The sequence below is a fragment of the Salvelinus fontinalis genome, chromosome 30, assembly GCF_029448725.1.
Source record: "Salvelinus fontinalis isolate EN_2023a chromosome 30, ASM2944872v1, whole genome shotgun sequence".
In the NCBI taxonomy this organism is placed as follows: Eukaryota; Metazoa; Chordata; class Actinopteri; order Salmoniformes; family Salmonidae; genus Salvelinus; species Salvelinus fontinalis.
In genome coordinates this window covers 15,259,884-15,280,221 of record NC_074694.1, presented here as the reverse complement: position 1 = coordinate 15,280,221, position 20,338 = coordinate 15,259,884, and the positions used below count along the sequence as shown (strand labels likewise).

General features: G+C 42.2%; 1 protein-coding gene across 1 annotated transcript; it reads right to left on the bottom strand.

Annotated features, from left to right (window-relative positions):
- Nucleotides 1–7,192: 7,192 nt before the first annotated feature.
- fam83b (family with sequence similarity 83 member B) lies at nucleotides 7,193–18,918 on the bottom strand. Its single transcript, XM_055889846.1, has 5 exons — nucleotides 18,786–18,918; nucleotides 14,526–15,028; nucleotides 11,178–11,342; nucleotides 10,389–10,513; nucleotides 7,193–9,550 (listed from the first exon to the last, which is right to left on the bottom strand). The coding sequence occupies exons 2-5, from the start codon at nucleotides 14,988–14,990 to the stop codon at nucleotides 7,381–7,383; spliced, it is 2,925 nt and encodes a 974-aa protein (XP_055745821.1). The 5' UTR covers nucleotides 14,991–15,028; nucleotides 18,786–18,918; the 3' UTR covers nucleotides 7,193–7,380.
- Nucleotides 18,919–20,338: the final 1,420 nt, after the last annotated feature.

Here is a 20,338-nt window from a genome sequence, read left to right as displayed (position 1 = left end):
TGCCTAGACAGTAAATATACTACGGGTATATGTATGCCCGCGGGCCTCTTGCCTAAGCACTCCCAAAGTGCCTTCTCCTTCCCCCCTGGGAACAAACGAAACAGAGTAATTATTAACAATTTCACAAACACAGGACATAGAAAAACTGCTACCAACAACAACAGTACATACCACACTTTCTGATACACAACCCACACTATATCACAATCTAATTTTTCTCTCTCTCAATCTCCAAATCTCTACTCCTTATCTCATCTCTCTCCTCTCTCTCTCTTGGGCAGAACACTGGCTTTTATCTTCAGGTGGCAATGGTGATTAGAGTCAGCTGCTTCTTGACGAGGGGGCGGGGTCAGCTCCAATCATCAATTAGCCTGGGGTTGACCAATCAGCTGGTTGGGGAGTACTTCAGGAAGCCATCTCCTGAAACACACACTCAAATACAAAACAGAACACAGAAACTGGGGAACGTAACACCCCATGAAAGTTTTTAAAGTTTTTTAAATTAAGTTTTATTACATACAGCCGGGAAGAACGATTGGCTATAAGAGCAATGTCAACTTACCAACATTACGACCAGGAATACGACTTTCCCGAAACAGATTCTCTGTTCGGAACACCACCCAGGACAATGGATCTAATTCCAGTAGTCGAACCAAAACAAGGGCGCCACAGAAGTGGCCTTCTGGTCAGGCTCCGTAGACGTGCACATCGCCCACCGCTCCCGAGTATACTACCAGCCAATGTCCAGTCTCTTGACAACAAGGTAGACAAAATTCGAGCAAGGGTTGCCTTCCAGAGAGGCATCAGAGATTGTAACATTCTCTGTTTCACGGAAACATGGCTCTCTCGGGATATGTTGTCGGAATCGGTTCAGCCACCGGGCATCTCCATGCATCTCGCCAACAGAGATAAACACCTCTCTGGGAAGAGGAAGGGCGGGTGTCACGCCCTAACCTTAGAGATCCTTTTTATGTCTCTATTTTGGTTTGGTCAGGGTGTGAGTTGGGGTGGGTATTCTATGTTCTATTATTTGTATTTCTATGTTTTGGCCGGGTAGGGTTCTCAATCAGGGACAGCTGTCTATCGTTGTCTCTGATTGAGAACCATACTTAGGTATCCCTTTTTTCCACCTGTCTTTATGGGAAGTTTACTTTGTTTATGGCACATAGCCTTTAGCTTCACGGTTTGTTTTGTAGTGTTTATTGTTTTGTTCGGCGTCTTTTCAAATAAAAAGAAAATGTACGCTTACAACGCTGCGCCTTGGTCCTCTTCTTTCAACGGCCGTGACAGCGGGAGTGTTTGCTTCATGATTAACGACTCATGGTGTAATCATAACAACATACAGCTACTCAAGTCCTTCTGCTCACCTGACCTAAAATTCCTTCAAATCAAATGCTGTCCATTTTACCTACCAAGAGAATTCTCGTCAGTTATAGTCACAGCTGCGTACATTCCCCCTCAAGCAGACATCAAGATGGCCATCAAGGAACTTCACTGGACTATATGCAAACTGGAAACCATATATCCTGAGGCTGCATTTATTGTAGCTGGGGATTTTAACAAAGCAAATTTGAGAACAAGGCTACCTAAATTCTACCAGCATAATGATTGTGCTACGTGCATGGGAAATATCCTCGACCACTTCTACTCTAACTTACGCAATGCATACGAAACCCGACCTCCATTCGGCAAATCCGTCCACGAGGTCATCGTGCTAACTACCGTCTTATCGGCAGAAACTCAAACAGGATGTACCAGTGACGAGAACCATTCAAAGCTGGTCCGACCAATCGGAAGCCACGCTTCAAGATTGTCTTGATCAGGCGGACTGGAATATATTCCGATTGTACCCACTGTGACTATTAAACTACCACTGTGACTATTAATACCTACCCTAACCAGAAACCGTGGATGGGATGACGGCATTCGCGTAAAACTGAAAGCGCGATCCACAGCATTTAACAATGGAAAGAGATCTGGGAATATGACTGAATATAAACAGTGTAGTTATTCCCTCAGCAAGGCAATCAAACAAATTACATGCCAGTACAGGGACAAGGTGGAGTCGCAATTCAACAGCTCAGACACGCGACGTATGTGGCAGGGTCTACAGGAAATCACGGACTGCAAAAAGAAAACCAGCCAAGTCACGGACACCGACGTCATGCTTCCAGACAAACTAAACACCTTCTTTGCCCGCTTTGAGGAAAATACAGGGCCATCATCGTGACCCGCTAACAAGGACTGCATACCCCCCTCTCCTTCTCCGTGGCTGGCGTGAGTAAAACATTAGAAGGCCAGCATTCCGGAGTCGCCTCTTCACTGTTGACGTTGAGACTGGTGTTTTGCGGGTACAATTTAATGAAGCTGCCAGTTGAGGACTTGTGAGGCGTCTCTTTCTCAAACTAGACACTCTAATGTACTTGTCCTCTTGCTCAGTTGTGCACCGGGGCCTCTCACTCCTCTTTCTGTTCTGGTTAGAGCCAGTTTGCGCTGTTCTGTGAAGGGAGTAGTACAAAGCGTTGTACAAGATCTTTCTTGCACTGAGAGGGGTAGGCTGTTTACTCCACCTGAGCAGGGTATCCCATCTTTATCTTTTGATGTACCATCATCACCAGTCCTCAGTAATAATGGGACATGTCCGAGTCAGCTTAGTGACCTTATTAAGCATATAGATTCTCCTATCTCTGAACCAATCATAGCAAGTTAACTGCAGCCTGGGGCTTCAAGTCTTTCTCTTGCCCATCCCCCTCACCAACCCCAGCAGTTTCCCCTGTCTGATCAATGTGGGTCAACTTTTATTGATACGTCCAAGCTGAATCTGGTTGTGAAGTCAGATGTTAGTGCTCCACCTTTCTTTAGGGGTGATGGCTCAGATAAGTACTCTGTCCTGGAGTGGGAGGAGCTAATGGGAGTCTACCTAGAGAAGAGCTGTTACACTGGGTCTGAGCATGTTGGGGAGGTGATGTCTAGGCTCATGCGGAGGGCACAGGATGTGACCAAAGCCTGGATGCGTAACAGCCCTGTTGTCACAGATGTTAAGGCAGTGTTCAGTGTTCTCAAGCAACACTTTGGGGATACTGTCTGCTCAGGTATGCCATTAGCTAAATTTCTATTCAATCAAACCATATGCTAATGAGGATCCACTAGATTTCTGGATTAGGCTTAACAAAGCTGCAGAGGCAGCTGAACAGTGCTCAGAGTTGGCAGTCATGTTTGTACGCAACTGTCCTGATAAAGAGTTGGCCCAAGTGTTCAAAAGCAAACCCCTTCATGACTGGACAGCCAGTGAGATACAGGATCGTTTGGATGAACTGTTCAGGGAGCGTTAAGCATATAGAACACAACTTTCACAGCAGGTGGCTGCCGTCTTTGCACCAGCTGTGTTTCAAGTGCTTCTCTCCTGGCCACATGAGCTTTGACTTTAGTGAGACTGGTCAGCAACAGAGCCCTGGATGTGGACAGACCAGCAGGTATCAGGAAAACTAGAAAGCCTCCATTCTGAGGAGGGCAATGTGGGGCAGTCTAATTTTTCCTCCACTGATGATGATATCCAATCTGTTTATTCTTATTTTTGTCAGTACCCAACAACAGTCATTTTTCAGAACACAATGACAATTACTCAGAATGACCGTTTGTTTTACACCACCGTGCTAGTACAGGATAAAGTTGAGCTGAAGGGGATGTTAGATAGTGGGTCCATGGCTACTACTCTGCGTGCAGATATTATACCTCGGTTGAGAGAGGCGGGAGTGGTAGAGGGGAACTTTCTAGCTCCTTCAGACATCATTCTGGTGGGTTGTGGTGGGACGCAAACTAGCCCAGTGGGCATGTGTGACTTAAAAAAATCAGCTTTATGGGTTCAGTTATGTGGTCCCAGTGCTTATTTTAGATGGGCAGGTTGATGAATACAACCAAACTATGTTGTATATCATTTTACTTGTATTGTATTGTGTGCTGTTGTGCACTGAATGTGTGCACGCAGCACCAGTTATTTCCTTTTGATTGCTCTCTTGCCTGACCTTCAGCTAGCGAGATGCCTGAGAGCTGTGACTGCGCCAAGGGCTAACATATTGTGGGTTGTCTCTTCGTGCGCAGGGCAAATAAAAATCCAACAAGCAGACCTCCAGTTGTGGCAGTGTCCTCATTAAATAACAAGTTTTCAACTGGGTCTTTAAGAATAGTCATGTCTGTTTTTCATATTATTGGACACTATGTTGCTTTATCCCACTGCAGGTCCATTCCATTTAAATTCTAGTCAATTCAGAAAGTAAACCAAATTCCAATTACACGTTTTCCTCATTGAAAAGCTTTGAAGAGAATTGGAATTTCAGTGTACTTCCTGAATTGTTCCCAACCCTGTCCCACTGTCCTGCAGCAACTAGTTTGACATTAAATGTTCTTCCCTCATCATTAGCTATGCGAGCTCCAAGGTTAATGAAATATTTACAATAAATAGATCAGCAAACACAGGTCTCATGGGGTGGGGTGGCGTAGCTGTCCTTGCATGCTTGACTGTAAGTTGCTTTCAGGGCTGGCTCCAGGCATAAGCGCCATAAGCTGTCACTTAGGGCCCCCAGCCGCTAGAGAGTTAGAATAGTAGAATAAAAAAGGTGCAAGTTCGAAATTTGGTTGTGCATCAGCAGTTGTGATCTTTTGTTCTCTACTCCCCACGGCAAAATATATAGAAATGCAGAAAACTTGCTTTAAAACTTTAACATTTTCTTTGCACCCTATGGCAAAATGTTTAGAATTGCAGGAAATTCACTTTAAAACAAACAAAAAAATTCTCCTCTGTCAAGGGAGGTCACATTTTTTTTGCCCGCTTGGTGGGGGCCCCCCAACCAATTCTCGCTTAGGGCCCCCTAAAGACTAGAGCCGGCCCTGGTTGCTTTGGATAAAAGTGGCTGCTAAATAGCATATATTCTTATTATTGCATATAAAATATAGTCAAGAGACTCTATACTTTTGTAATTCCCATAAACACTCTAATCTACTGATTTATAAATAATTATTTTGATCAGACTAGTGACCACATGTATTTGTACAGTAACTCCTATTTGTTCTGAGCTTAATGGCACGTAATGGCACGTAATGGCGCATAATGTTCTTAGTGGAACATAACAATATACATGTATACTTATGAGAGGCTTTTGGAAGCAGTTTATTCCATTGCATATATATTACATATTGCACAAATTAGAAACCCAGTGGGAAAATGACAATGACACATCTTCCTAGCGACATTACAAAATAATGTTTCTGACTTGATGGTCATAATGCTGACCTCCATAGAAGCCTCTTGTAAACTACAATCTCATAATTCCGACCTCATAGCTCTAAATTATAACAGATCTATTGGACAATATCTATTCTCATCATTACTAAAGATGGAAAACACAACGCAACAACAGGTAATTCAATTCAAATTATAAAAGGGCTAAGTGTTCACTTATGCTTCTCGAGAGCAAATACCAACATCATATTATCAAACACAGATTAAAAAAAGTTTCAATAGAACAATTCCCAACCTTCCATCCATCATATGTCCCCCCCCCCCCCATTTTATTATGAATGTGATTTCTTGTATACCTGATGCAATGACAATTATTCCCATATCAATTACAAGCAGCTGAATGCCTGCATGCATGCACTCTGTGAATTTCACATTGAATGATACACTTTCTATGTGATGTGAAACATTGAGGTCTTGAAGTACTTAGTGACAGTAGGAACCCCGTCTAATGAAAAGGCATGGTTCAAAAAAGCGTAGTTCAAATAGTCCAGAATCAGTGGAATGCAAAACGCAAAAATAATGCTGTGCTCTATTCAAGTCATGCTTATGTATCATGTTGACTGTGAAATTGTCTTTAGCTTGTCAGAGGAATGGGTTGAATACGAACACATACAACCTGGCCAAAAAACTATTCCATAGCTTAAACAGACTGAAATAAATACTTCACCTCATGGTGGTACTGTAGGATGCACTAACACAAACACAATGTCACATTTGTTTGGAAAAAGCAACTATATTTTTCAACCAACTTTGTCAGTGTTTGTACAGGTCAAATATTTGACACACAATGTACATTTCCCTAAATTAGTCCCTCATAATACCACTGCATTTCCCACAACACCTGTAAAATCCAAGCATATTTTGCCAAGACATTTTTCCAAGAAAAAAAACACTCCAAAACACTCCAGACACTGCAATGATGACAAAAGCGGCATTAGGTTTTGACAGACTAACTAATTCACCCAATCATGCAATTCACATGTACACACTGTAAATCCTGTACTCTGGATATGTTTTTCTGATATTGTGGCTAACAAATAGATTGTTTTCACTCTTTTGATCAGAGTTGCTATTGTGAAGACATCTTTAAAATTAAAATATTTCCTGTGTTTTAAATGGATATGAAGCTACTGCATTATGAACGTTTAGTCTCTCATCACAGCCATCGAGCAGCTGATTGGTTCTGGGTTTTAAAAAAAATGCCAATGGCTTTGATATATTATGAAGAATATATATCTTTGATGTATTAAAGACCAAAAAGCATAACATATTAAAGCACTCTTCGACTCGAAGAGCAAATAAGATGTAACAAATTTGTGTTCAGTGTTTCCCCACACTGAAGTGTACAAACACACTCACACACACACACACACACACACTTTTATCTTACCTCTTTTAGTCTTGGACTGAAGACTTATCAACGTCAAGGTACTGGAGTGACGAGCCACCCTTTCTGTCTTTGCTTGGCCGGCTCCCCACTCGGATTCCCTGCCGCTGACCACTAATTCCCTTCTAGTTCTGTCTCCCCTACCACAAGGACATTGGATTGTGCCTCAGAGCAACCTGGCCTGCCAATTCCTGGCTGTCCCTGTCATTGGAGGCTGCTGAAGGGAGGACGGCTCATAATAATGGCTGGAATGGAGCAAATGGAATGGCATCAAACATGTGTTTGATGTATTTTATACCATTCCACTGAATCCGCTCCAGCCATTATCATGAGCCCTGCCTCCCAAATTAAGCTGCCACCAACCTCATGTGGTCCCTGTTCACTTGGCCGTGCTGCTGATCCAGTTCTGCTGTTCCGACTGACACTGTGGGCCCCTGACTTGATTTCACAGTCCGTGATGCCTTGTCCTGGACCATGCTGACCCCCCCCCCCCCCACCCCCCCCTTAATTCAAGTAAAAATCTGTTTGTAATTGCCTTAAAGAGTCCTAAAAGGATGTAATCTCTTCATGTAACCAGTTTTCAAGTTAAATAGCGCAGTACACTGTTTCCACTCTGCCTACCATTTGATTGGGCCCTTGAAAGCTTTTGTAAATTTGACCAGTAATCCATGTTGTATTATGCTAACTTTCTTTTCTACTACTTATTTTTGTGAATGAAATGCCCCACTCTTTGTATGAATTTGCCCAGTTTGTTTTCATGGTGGCTATATGTCTGCTGGCCAGTGTGGTTGTGTTGTTCATTGGTGAAGCTACTTTTAGCAGAGTACATGCTCTTGGTCCTCTCTGGGGAGTGTATGGGGGCAGGGCCTGTTGCAGATTGTGAGGAATGGGGTCGCTCCTTCTCCAATGAACAGAAAGGCTCAAATCTGCTATACAAACGACTATCGCCACCCCGATCGCTACGCCAATTTCCTGACGCAAGCCTTGCTCTTTCATGCGTTTTATCAATGGAAGTATGCTGCCCCTGTGTCCCCATGGATTTAGTTCTGTCAGGAAGATTTTGGTGCAGCTCTTCAGTGCTAAAACGAGGGGTTGAGGATAACCCTATATCATCTGCACAGTGATTCTTGTCCATCTGGAGCATGCTACTCTGTGATGCAACCTTCCCCTCTCTCTCTGGTCTTTGTACCTCTTCGTCAGTGACTATGGTGTCTGAGCTACCACCCCTTTTAGGGGAACCCCCTTTTTTCTCCGGTATTTTGAGCAATGATCTGATTTGCTTGGTGCTCTTCTTGAGGAAATGTGGTGAACCCAATGCCGTGCTGGTGGACTTGTAAGTGGGCTCTTTGCTGTTCATATCAAGGGCTGCTGCAGACACAGTTCTGGAGGTAGGCTCTTTGCTGTTCATATCAAGGGCTGCTGCAGACACAGTTCTGGAGGTAGGCTCTTTGCTGTTCATATCAATGGCTGCTGCAGACACAGTTCTGTAGGGAGGCTTTGTGTCCACAACGTTTTTGACGTCATAATGAGAGACAGATCTCTGATCCTTGTTCAAATTTGAAGAATATCCTCCATTCTGTGCACCCAATCTTATTCCACCACCATCTGGCTGACTCCTCCCAAAGGCCCTACCGTACATGTGACTGGAGGACTCTTTATTGACTCTGTAGTCACTGTTGGTCTTTGAGTCTGCCACACTGTGTCTTTTGTGCCAGTTATCTTGAAGGAGCTCAGGGGTTTTCATTACCAGTCCCTCTTTGGTTCTTCCCAGGCAGGCATAGACCGACTGATATGGGTCTCTTCCTGGGCCATAGCCAATGTTATTCCTAGGATCATCCAAAATCTGCAGACTCCGCCTTTTCATTATGTATTCATCTTGTCTCATTCTGTTTTCCATCGATGTTGCTGGATTCCATTGCAATTGCATTGAAGAGTAATACGGTGCATTATTTGGCTTTGCAGAGGGGTCGACCTGACGTATGGAAGAGGAAGAGTTGTTTGAGTGACTGTTTGTCTCCGGTTTCTCTGGAATAGTGGACTTGAAAACAAGGGATGACCTAAGTCTGGAAGGAATCAATGAGCTAGTTTTGTTTTCCTGTGCTTCATACTGATCCAGATAGTCACAGGATTCCCCAATAGGATCATCAGTGTTATTGAGGTAAGACTCAATCCTATATGTGCGCAAGAAGGACTTAGCTGTGTTCTTCAAAGTCGGCATGTTCTGCTGCATAGAGCGGACTTGTTTGTCATTCCCGTGGTAGGACTGGCGAAAATTGCGACCTCTGATTATCTGTGCCCCCTGAGAATGGTCTTCCAAAGCATTGGAAAAGTGGCTTCTTCCAGGAGCACAGTGATTACCTCCATCTCCAGCCACGTTCCAGTTGCTTGCCCCATACCTTGTGTTGTGTGGAACATATGGGACTTCTTGTCTCTCCCCAGCATAACTGTGCCTTTTCAGGAAGTTCACAGTCTCTGCAGACTGGAACTGATGGATGCGGTTTTGAACACTCTCGCCGTGATTTATCATGGGTCTGTGTTCAAATGGCTCCTTGTCATAAAGTCTCTCCTCCATCTCTCCGATATGGCTCGTCATGCCCATCTGTCTCTCACAGGCTTTCCTGTACACTGTGTCCAGGGTATGTCTCAACTGGTCCTTCCTCTCAAAGGCTTGTCTGGATTCAGAAGCATACTTTGCCCGAGCATGTCTTCCATTCCGTTCTAGTAGCACGGTCTCGGGAGGGGTGAGAACTGCTGGCACGAAGGAACGGGCGAAGAGCGTTCTAAACTCCTCGTCATAGGACTCCACCAGCTGGCCTGTTATGACCTGCACCATACTCAGGTTGATTTTCTCATAGGACCACATGAAGCTAGGCAAAGAAGAATAAACAGAGAGCAGCAATTACTTCAGTGAAAATGAAATAACAGTCATTTTTATCTCAGTCAACTGCACACGGTCAACAGAGGTAGACAGTTTCACAATATCAGTAAATTGTTGAAGATGTATTGAAGATAAGCCTTCAGGCTGTCTAAAGTAAAATATTAATAAAAAAGTAATATTGCCTTATCTGTTACCCATAGGTATTCTAGGAATATATCAGCCCCTACCTCATAAAAATTATGTTTTTGAAAAGTGAACCCTTTTCGATTTTTTTGCCCAATCTTAAATGTTTTCTTATTCCATATAGAATTGAAATACAGGCTCTACAGACAGCCCTGTCATGTAACATTTTGGAACAGAGCTTTTTCCTAAAAACTTTGTCCAAGATTTCATTCTCATTTTCCATTCATTGTTTACAGAAAACAATTATGATTGGGATAAATATTCAGAAAACCATCCCTTTAAGCCTTACCCTTATCGTGATCAAATAGTCACTGTCATAATACAAAGAAAGAACATGATAAGGACTCAATAAAGTGCCTTTCATTTATATCTAAAGAACATTTTAATCAATATTGGAAAAGCCTTTTCTGACCTGCTAGATTATCATACAGTAACGATAGTGTACTTGCTATCCGGATTCCTTGGGACGTCCCAGCTCTGACGTCACGCCCATTGAAGTTGATATGGTTAAGGTTAGGGTAAGAGTAGGGGTTAAGGTTAGGGTTTAGGTTAGGGACGTCCCAAGGAAACTGGATTGCATTAAGAGTAACAATAGGGTCAGGTTATTGGACATTTCTTCTCCCTGAGCTCCTATCTCCATTTACCTGTATGATCCATACACCACTGTTTGGCAGTCCACCAACAGAAACTTCTGCTCCATTGCTCCATGAAATGTAGCTCCTGAACGACAGAGGTAATCCTGACCCTTCACTGTCCGTACTCTCATGTTCTGTAGACCAAGAGAGTCAGTGGAATGTTACTAAGACCATTCCATGGTAACACATCGCTTTATGCAAAGCTTGAATATATATTAAAAAAAAGAAAAGGTTTATTGTCACATACACCAGATAGGGGCAGTGTAATGGGTTGTTTTATAGGGTCAGCCATAGTAGTACAGCACCCCTGGAGCAAATTAGGATTAATTGCCTTGCTCAAGGGCACATTGACAGATTTTTCACTTTGTCTGCTCGGGTATTCAAACAAGCAACCTTTCGGTTACTGGCCCAACACTCTAAATGCTAGACTAACTGTCGCCCTTTTGTGAATATACTTAAAGGGTGTGGTTGCTGTGTGCTAAATACCTCATCCCTCTGGTAATAAATACAGTTAACTGTCAAAATAAAGGAAACACCAACATAAAGTGTCTTAATAGGGCGTTGGGCCACTGCGAGCCAGAACAGCTTCATCCCTCTGGTAATAACTACCTCGCCCTTTAAACTGCCTCACCCTGCAAAAACAGGAGGAGTGAGACTTTGACTTCTTCAGTCTGTCATTTTGAGGGCCTACTGTCAGTGGTTGAATCAATACTGTTTATACGATGAGAGGATGATCAGTCGATGCATATAGATCTCTACCTGCATACGTTACCATTGTAGCAGAGGCTCTGAACTTACCCTAAGTTTTGGGATTTGGATGTCTTGATTCTCAACCATTAAGAGAAAGCTTTGCAGATGAAATTCATCCAGAAGCACATACACTGGAATTCCTCTGGTGGAGGCATCAACCACCTCTTTGAATATATCCACATCTGTAAAAATGTCCATTACAATTGCAATAACCTGTAGGGAAAGAAGGGACAATAACAACACAAATTAGAACCAGAAGTACAGAAAAACATGATGATTTATGAAAATAATTTGTATACCATTACATACTAAACTCAGCAACAACCAAAAAACGACCTCTCACTGTCAACTGCGTTTATTTTCAGTTTATTGGCCCTGAACAAAGGGGGGTGTCACGCCTGCTCCCGCTCTTCTCCCTGGTGCTCGAGGGTGCCAGGCTGTCCTGCATTACGCACTCCTGCCACCATCATTTACGCACACCTGCCTTCCCTCGTCACGCGCATCAGCGATATTGGACTCACTCAATCACCTATTTATTACCTCCCCTATATTTGTCAGTTCCCCAGCTCTGTTCCCCGCTGCTGCATTGTTTGTCATATGTCCGTGTTACCCGTGTGCCGACGCTGTTCCTGTCTTGTTCTATGTCTGTTCCCGAATAAATGTCTGACTGCCCGTACCTGCTTCTCCTGTCCAGCGTCGGTCCTTACAGGGGCGGTCAAAATAAAAATTAACAGTCAGTATCTGGTGTGGCCACCAGCTGCATTAAGTATTACAGTGCATCTCCTCCTCATGGACTGCACCAGATTTGCCCGTTCTTGCTGTGAGATGTTACTCCACTCTTCCACCAAGGCACCTGCAAGTTCCTGGACATTTCTGGGGGGAATGGCCCTAGCCCTCACCCTCCAATCCAACAGGTCCCAGATGTGCTCAATGGGATTGAGATCCGGGCTCTTTGCTGGCCATGGCAGAACACTGACATTCCTGTCTTGCAGGAAATCACGCACAGAACGAGCACTATGGCTGGTGCCATTATCATTTTGGAAGGGTACCACATGAGGGAGGAGGATGTCTTCCCTGTAACGCACAGCGTTGAGATTGCCTGCAAGGACAACAAGCTCAGTCCGATGATGCTGTGACACATCGCCCCAGACCATGACGGACCCTCCACCTACAAATCGATCCCGCTTCAGAGTACAGGACTCGGTGTAACGCTCATTCCTTCAACGATAAACGCAAATCCGACCATCAACCCTGGTGAGACAAAACTGCGACTCGTCAGTGAAGAGCACTTTTTGCCAGTCCTGTCTGGTCCAGCGACGGTGGGTTTGTGCCCATAGGCGACGTTGTTGCCGGTGATGTCTGGTGAGGACCTGCCTTACAGCAGGCCTACAAGCCCTCCGTCCAGCCTCTCTCAGCCTATTGCAGACAGGCTGCAATACTCACTACCGAGTTCTAAACTGCCTCTGGAAGCAACGTCAGCACAATAACTGTTCGTCGGGAGCTTCATGAAATGGGTTTCCATGGCAGAGCAGCCACACACATGCCTAAGATCACCATGCACAATGCCAAGCGTTGGCTGGAGTGGTGTAAAGCTCGCCGCAATTGGACTGGAGCAGTGGAAACGCTTTCTCCAGAATGATCATTCACGTTTCACCATCTGGCAGTCCGACAGAGGAATCTGGGTTTGGCAGATGCTAGGAGAACGTTACCTGGCCGAATGCATAGTACCAACTGTAAAGTTTGTTGAAGGAAGAATAATGGTTTGTCGAGATCGTTGTGGAAGAATTTGAATGGCCTGCACAGAGCCCTGACCTCAACCCCATCTAACACCTTGGGGATGAATTGGAACGCCGACTGCGAGCCCGGCCTAATCACCCAACATCAATGCCAGACCTCACTAATGCATGTGGCTGAATGGAAGCAAGTCCCTGCAGCAATGTTCCAACATCTAGAGGAAGCGTTCCCAGAAGAGTGGAGGCTGTTATAGCAGCAAAGGGGGAGCCAACTCCATATTAATGCCCATGATTTTGGAATGAGATGTTCATGTATTTGGAATACTTGTAGCTAATACTAGCTAGACAATGTAGACTAAATCACATGAGAAACTACAGTAAAACTATAGTTTGAGTGTTCTGATAGGAGATTTGTAAATGTTCAAAATAACCCATCCTTGACCGAAGCGGATGAAGCAGCAAATATAATTATCAGGGGTTTGGCATTGCATAGCCAACAGATTATATGACTGCATGATAGGATTCAAAGTGCACTCTCAGAATAAAGGGTACAGTTAGGGCAAAGTACAGTAGATCAAAATCCTCTCAATTTGCTACATTGGTGTCAGAAGTTTTATGGCGGAGAGGCATGTACACGTGAGGGACTTGGCATAGAGAATAGGTACTTTTTTTCCACTTAAAATTATCAAATGGCTTTGTCACTGTGGTGGTACCCTAAAAAGGCACATTTGTACCTTTTGGCTCTTTTGAGGTAAGGGTACAATTATGTAAGGGTACAATTATGCAAGGGTACAATTATGTACTTATAACTAATGGGACAATGGATGTACCTTACAGGGTAGCACTACATTGACAATAATTTGTACCCCTTTAAGTACAATTCGGTAACTTTTTTTTCTGAGAGTGTAGTTATGACTGCTACGATGATAGGTTTTCAGGAACATCCTTTGATGATTCCAGTTCCTGTACAACCGGTTCTTTCTTTGAACACAGCATTGACAGATTTCTTGCATGACAGCTGCAGGCAATCCATGATCTGTGTACTGTCCTGCTGTGCAACATAAGGTAAAAGTCTATTGATCTTTACATTTCTATTTCTGGTAATGGTAGTCTAAAAATGTCTTGTGAATCACACAGAGAACAAGGTTAGAAGCAGGATAATCTGTACATGGTATAATCTCAGGATTTGACCCACAACTACGAGAGTTACCTCACATTCAAGGATACCGGGTGAGTTTTCGTTGCTGCGGCACCTACTCATGAAGGTAAATTGTAAAAAATATATATATTTTATAGACCCACCGTGATACCACCTCAGACACACCTGTCTAGTGAAAAGGAACTATGTGGGTATAATTCTGCCCTGGGAGAAAAGGGAGCTGGGGAGAGCTGGGGAGTTGTGCTGTAAATCATTTTGTCCTGGAATAGTTTCAATTTGTGATTCAGGAGCGATTACGTTCACACAAAGAGACAGTCACAGTTGAAGAACAGACATTATTCTATAAATTATATAGTATATGCTATACTATTTTACTATAATAACAATAATAATAATACATAAAAAAAAAGGAGCAGCAGCTTTTAAAAAAGATTTGCATTCCATAAACTCTATTAGCTCCATAAGCATTGCCATTGTTGTTGACACAAAACATTGCAGGATTACCTGTCTGGCATCCTGAATGTGTTTCCGGATCACCTCTTTGATGGTGGGTCTGTTTAGTCTGGGTGGATGGAAGAACAGATTTATATTGGTTTGCAGTCTATCAGGCATGACCTCCGGCCACCCTAACTCCAAGTCAGGTGTTGCTATGTCAGAGTCCACAGGCCAGTACGTTCCAGTTGAAGACTTGCTGGCCGCAGCGTCCGGAGCTGGGCCATCAATTTCTTCTGCGTGGTTGCTAGGCAATGGCTGTGAGGCGTTTGTAGTGATGAAGTGGAGTTCATCTTCTGAGAGGAAGCTCCCTATCCGCTCGGACTTGAGGAACTCCTGGTAGCTCTCTCTGCCGTCATTCACCAGGGAATCAATGGCAAGGCGATATGCCTCCTTATAGTGGGGCTGAATGTAATCTTCAGGCTTCAACTCTTCCTTCAAGGAGGACAGCAGGGAGAGTTGTTGGGAATCCATCATAAGAGTGGCTTAGTGCGTTCTGTTACAGATGGTGGATGCTTGAAGTCAAAGAGACAAGAAGCAAGGCATTAGAAAAACAATCTGATAGAGAGTGTGTCTTCCTTTAAATAAATTATATGTTTTCACTGAAAATACATTTTGGCATTTCCCAGGTCATGTTTGTCCAACTTCTAGGAAGATTTTAATCCACTTAACCCCAGGATTTCCCCAAGTTTTCACCATCATTGTAAAGCTTTGGGGCATCAACCCTGTGACACTCATCTTTTCCCATTGAATGCAATGTATCGACATAAACTCAATAGGTTGACACTCGTCTTTTCCCATTGAATGCAATGTATCGACATAAACTCAATAGGTTGACACTCATCTTTTCCCATTGAATGCAATGTATCGACATAAACTCAATAGGTTGACACTCATCGTTTCCCATTGAATGCAATGTATTGACAGAAGCATCAATTGGTTGAAGTTTCTCTTTTCCATTGACTGCAATGTTTTGACATAAGCGTCAAGCCTTTGGCACTCATCTTTTCCCATTGAGTGCAATGTATTTACATAAGGATCAATTGGTTGATCCTTATCTTTTCCCATTGGCACCGCAAATCTTGGTGGGAGCATGGCCAGTATACATAAGCATCAATTTGTTGATGACTAACCTTTTGCAAAAACGTGACAGGATGACGTTTTAATAATGGGCTAACATATTATATTATGCATCCTGCATTTTGCACGTTTGTTTTATACTCTTGTTCAAAGTTAAATAAATCCACCAGCCAATTGGGGTGTAAATCAGGGCAGCCCCATCTAACAGAAGTATCTTAAATGTAATTTGATAGCTCGAGGTAAGGTGAAAATCAGATGTTGTCAAATAAACACCTTTAATAATGTCATTACCCCCCACCCTTTGATGTCTATATACAGGCTGGAGCCGAGTTGGAATGTTTGTATTTCTCTGCAGTCAATTAGGGAGCCCTGCCATGCTCTACATCAATGCTTAATAAAAGCCGGGTTTAAAGGAGATCTTAAAGGGATAGTTCGCAATTTTGACAATGGATACCATTTTTATGTCTCTGTGCTCAGTATGCAGGAAGTTCGAGGTAATTTTGAGAGCTAGTGCTAACTAGCTTAGCGCAAAGACTGGAAGTCTTCGGGTACAGATAGTATTTGTACTAACTAGTTATCATGAAATTACATCCCTCGAATGGTATTCACGAGTTCATCTCTCTGGAGAAGTAAATAAAGGGCTTCATTGCCAAAATCCAGAACTATTCCTTTATTAAGATATAATTTAAACCCAGATGTCATTAAGCATTATACAACAGATGGGTCTAATCCTGAATGCTGATTGGTTAAAAGCACATTCTAGTCGGTGTCTATTAACAGCGGTTAAATCTATGCCGTTAAAATGCCTATTTACTCTGTTCCGTCTGACCACTGTCCCATCAGCCCAGGCAAGGAAGTTATGGACTTCATCTCCTCTATAAAAAGCATCTAGACATGATCTCACATTTCTTTTAAACATTTAGTTTTCAACAGCGGAGATTTGTATTAACCTTACTGTCTGTCTCGCCGACATTGTTTCAATATTCAAATTCGATCTCCAACTGTCCCATAGTAATGAACGTGTAGGGGTCGGCAGTCTGAACGAAAGAGAGAGGCAGGCAGCGTTTTTCAGCCAGTCAAAGTCATGAATCAGCTGGCATCATTGTTATCAATCAATCAATCAATTTTATTTTATATAGCCCTTCGTACATCAGATAATATCTCGAAGTGCTGTACAGAAACCCAGCCTAAAACCCCAAACAGCTAGAATGCAGGTGTAGAAGCACGGTGGCTAGGAAAAACTCCCTAGAAAGGCCAATTATAGATATGTTATAGATATATACACAGAAATGTCAATTGAAAAAAAGGTCAAACGAAACAATTGCAGCTAGTTTGCAGTCTTTCCAGCTTCAGTTTGAAGTGATTGTGTTAGCTGTGTTGTTGGCTAGCTCCTCTGAACAACAGTGTCCTGACGACTGAGCACATGTTCTCTGCCAGATGAAACCGTGCCTCATTAGCTCATTGTTATGGATGTATCCAAATAAATGTCACTGGAAAGCAGCTTAAACAAATGCAGCTACTGTTGTTATTCTGTCTGCACTGTTTGACGTGACTGTAAGTTAGCCGTAGTTGGCTAGCTAGCAAGCAAAGGATAAGAACGTTGCCAGCCAGTATGGCAATGGTAAATGTAAAACGAACATCCATAGATACAGAACAAAAACACTGAACGACTGGGTTGAGTCTCTGGCAACCGAATCAATAGAACGAACAACCAGCCGACTTGGGCAGCAACCCTAGATTTGTTTCGGGACTATATCTTGTAGAAGGATGAAATAGTATGAATAAATCATCAATATAACGTTTTTAATGAAAATATGTCAATCATTATTTGAATATGTTGATAAGCTGTTGTATAGAAGTGATCATGTTCTCAAAGGTGGTGTTTGGAGGATATATTGGCACAACAACCGTGCCAACATATCCTCCAAACACCGGGTTCTCGGGCATCATCACTTAATTGATGTAGAGCATGGCAGCGTTCTGTAATTGAGAGCTAAGAAATACAAACATTCCAACTTGGCTCCAGCCTCTATATAGACATCAAAGGGTGGGGGGTAATGATATTATTAAAGGTGTTTATTTAACATCCTCTGATTTTCACCTTACCTCGAGCTATCAAATTACATTTAAGATACTTCGGTTACGTGGGTGCTGCCCTGTTTACACCCAAATTGTCTGGTGAATTTGTTTAACCTTGAACGAGCGTTGAAAACAAAATGCAGGAAGCATAATATGACATGTCATTCAGGCTTATCAAGTAGTTAAACATAATAAACACTAAACCTGACACCTATAACCACCATTAGCTAGAGACCATAAATGAAACAGCTGTACCAAATCAGCATACTAATGAGACACTAAACCTAACCCTAACCTTAACCACACTGCTAACCCTAATGCCTAACCCTAACCTTAAATTAAGACCAAAAAGCACATTTTTGTTTTCAGGAATTTTTACAATATAGCCAATTTTGACTTTGCAGCTGGCCTATCTAGTGGAAATCGTTCAGTCCTAACTCCAGGACAAGACTCACCATGACAATAAATGTCAACCTGCCTAATGGAGACTTTAAGGTTAATACATAGGCGACTTACAGTTAGTGCATTCGTCGTTAGGTAGCTAGATGGCACAACCACATATCACAGTCATTTTAAGGGTGGTAGGTAGCCTAGCAGTTAAGAGCTTTGTGCCAGTAACCAAAAGGGTGCTGGTTTGAATCCCAGAGCCGACTAGGTTGAAAAGAGCAAGGCACTTAACCCTAAGATAAGAGCGTCTGCTAAGTGACGTACAAGTACAATTTCTCCTCCATAAAGTAGCCATCAGCAAAGACAGTGCTAGTAACAAAAGACAAGTGTTTCATTGATTTTTGCAAGACTCTCTTAATTGTTATGAGAAAATATTTAGATGAATAGGGATGATACGTATTGTTATGCTATTGTTATGCATAGTGTTATGCATAGTGTTATGCATATTGGTATGTATACTGTTATGTGTATTGTTATGCATATTGGTATGTGTATTGTTATGTATATTGTTATGTATATTGGTATGCGTATTGCTATGCTTATTGTTATGCTTATTAGTCCATGTGTCTATTGTTATTCATTCATTAGTCTATTTAATTATTTTAAAGCATACTGTACATTCCGTATCACAACAGTCTAATGTTAAACTCTATAGTAGTTACTTACATTAAAAGTATGAGTTATAGAAAAATCCTCTTGTAGTTTCCCAATAAATTCCAGTACTGCATTTTTCAATGTATTCTTCCGACTGTTTAGACGTATTGGAGCAAAAGCTGATATCTGCCAACTGAAGTAACAAAGACAAGGAGGTGTCTCAACATGAGAAGCACTCTGTGGAGGGAGGGTGTGGATTCCAGTTTTCTCATGCAAATAGCACCGGCTTCAAACTTGCTCACAGGCCAAGAGCTGCCATAAACCTGTTTCAGATAGGAGCCACACCCCTTCCTTCTTCAAGCGTTCAAAGTTCAATTATGGTGTGTAGACAATGGAGGTTTTGATAGTCAGTTATCTTTTCAAGCAAATTTAAAGGCTTTGCACTTTTTACATGTAATATGGTAATATGTAATTAATCTTTAACTGTACTTGTTAACTTATTTGATGACACTTACCTATCATAAGTATTCACGCCCCTTGGATTTCTTCACATTTCATTGTGACAAAGTGGGATTAAAATGTATATAATTGTCATTTTTTGAAAATGATCTATACAAAATATTCTGTAATGTCTAAATGAAAGATTTTTGTAATAAAAAAAAAGATTAATGGCAAATAAAACACCAATTTACCTTGATTTAACCCCTGCCCCCTCCCCGAGTCAATATTATGTTAGAAACAACTTTGGCAGCTATTACAGTTGTGAGTCATCTTGGGTAAGTCTCTAAGAGCTTTGCACACCTGGATTGTGCAACATTTGTCCATTATTCTTTTCAAAATTCTTCAAGCTCTGTCAAGGTGTTGGTGACAATGGCTAGACAGCCATTTTAAAGTCTTGCCATAGATTTTCAAGTAGATTTAAGTCAAAACTATAACTTGGCCACTAAAGAACATTCACTGTCTTCTTGGTAAACAACTCCAGTGGCCTTGAAACTAGGTTTTCCTCTCGGATTTTGTCTGTGCTTAGCTCCATCCTGTTTCTTTTTATCCTGAAAAACTCCCCAGTCTTTGCTGATGTCAACAATACCCATACCATGATACAGCCACCACCATGCTTGAAAATAAGGACGCAGTTACTCAGTGATGTGTCCCAAACATAAGGCTTTGCATTTAGGTCAATGTACCATGTGGTTTTTTTGTTGCCTTGTTGCATGCAGGATGCATGTTTTTGTATTCTTCTTTTCAATCTGTCATTAAGGTCATTAATCACTGCAATGTTGTTGATAAAAACCATGGTGTCATTAAGGTCATTATTGTGGAGTCACTGCAATGTTAATGATAAAAACCATGGTGTCATTAAGGTCATTATTGTGGAGTCACTGCAATGTTAATGATAAAAACCATGGTGTCATTAAGGTCATTATTGTGGAGTCACTGCAGTGTTAATGATAAAAACCATGGTGTCATTAAGGTCATTATTGTGGAGTCACTGCAATGTTAATGATAAAAACCATGGTGTCATTAAGGTCATTATTGTGGAGTCACTGCAATGTTAATGATAAAAACCATGGTGTCATTAAGGTCATTATTGTGGAGTCACTGCAATGTTAATGATAAAAACCATG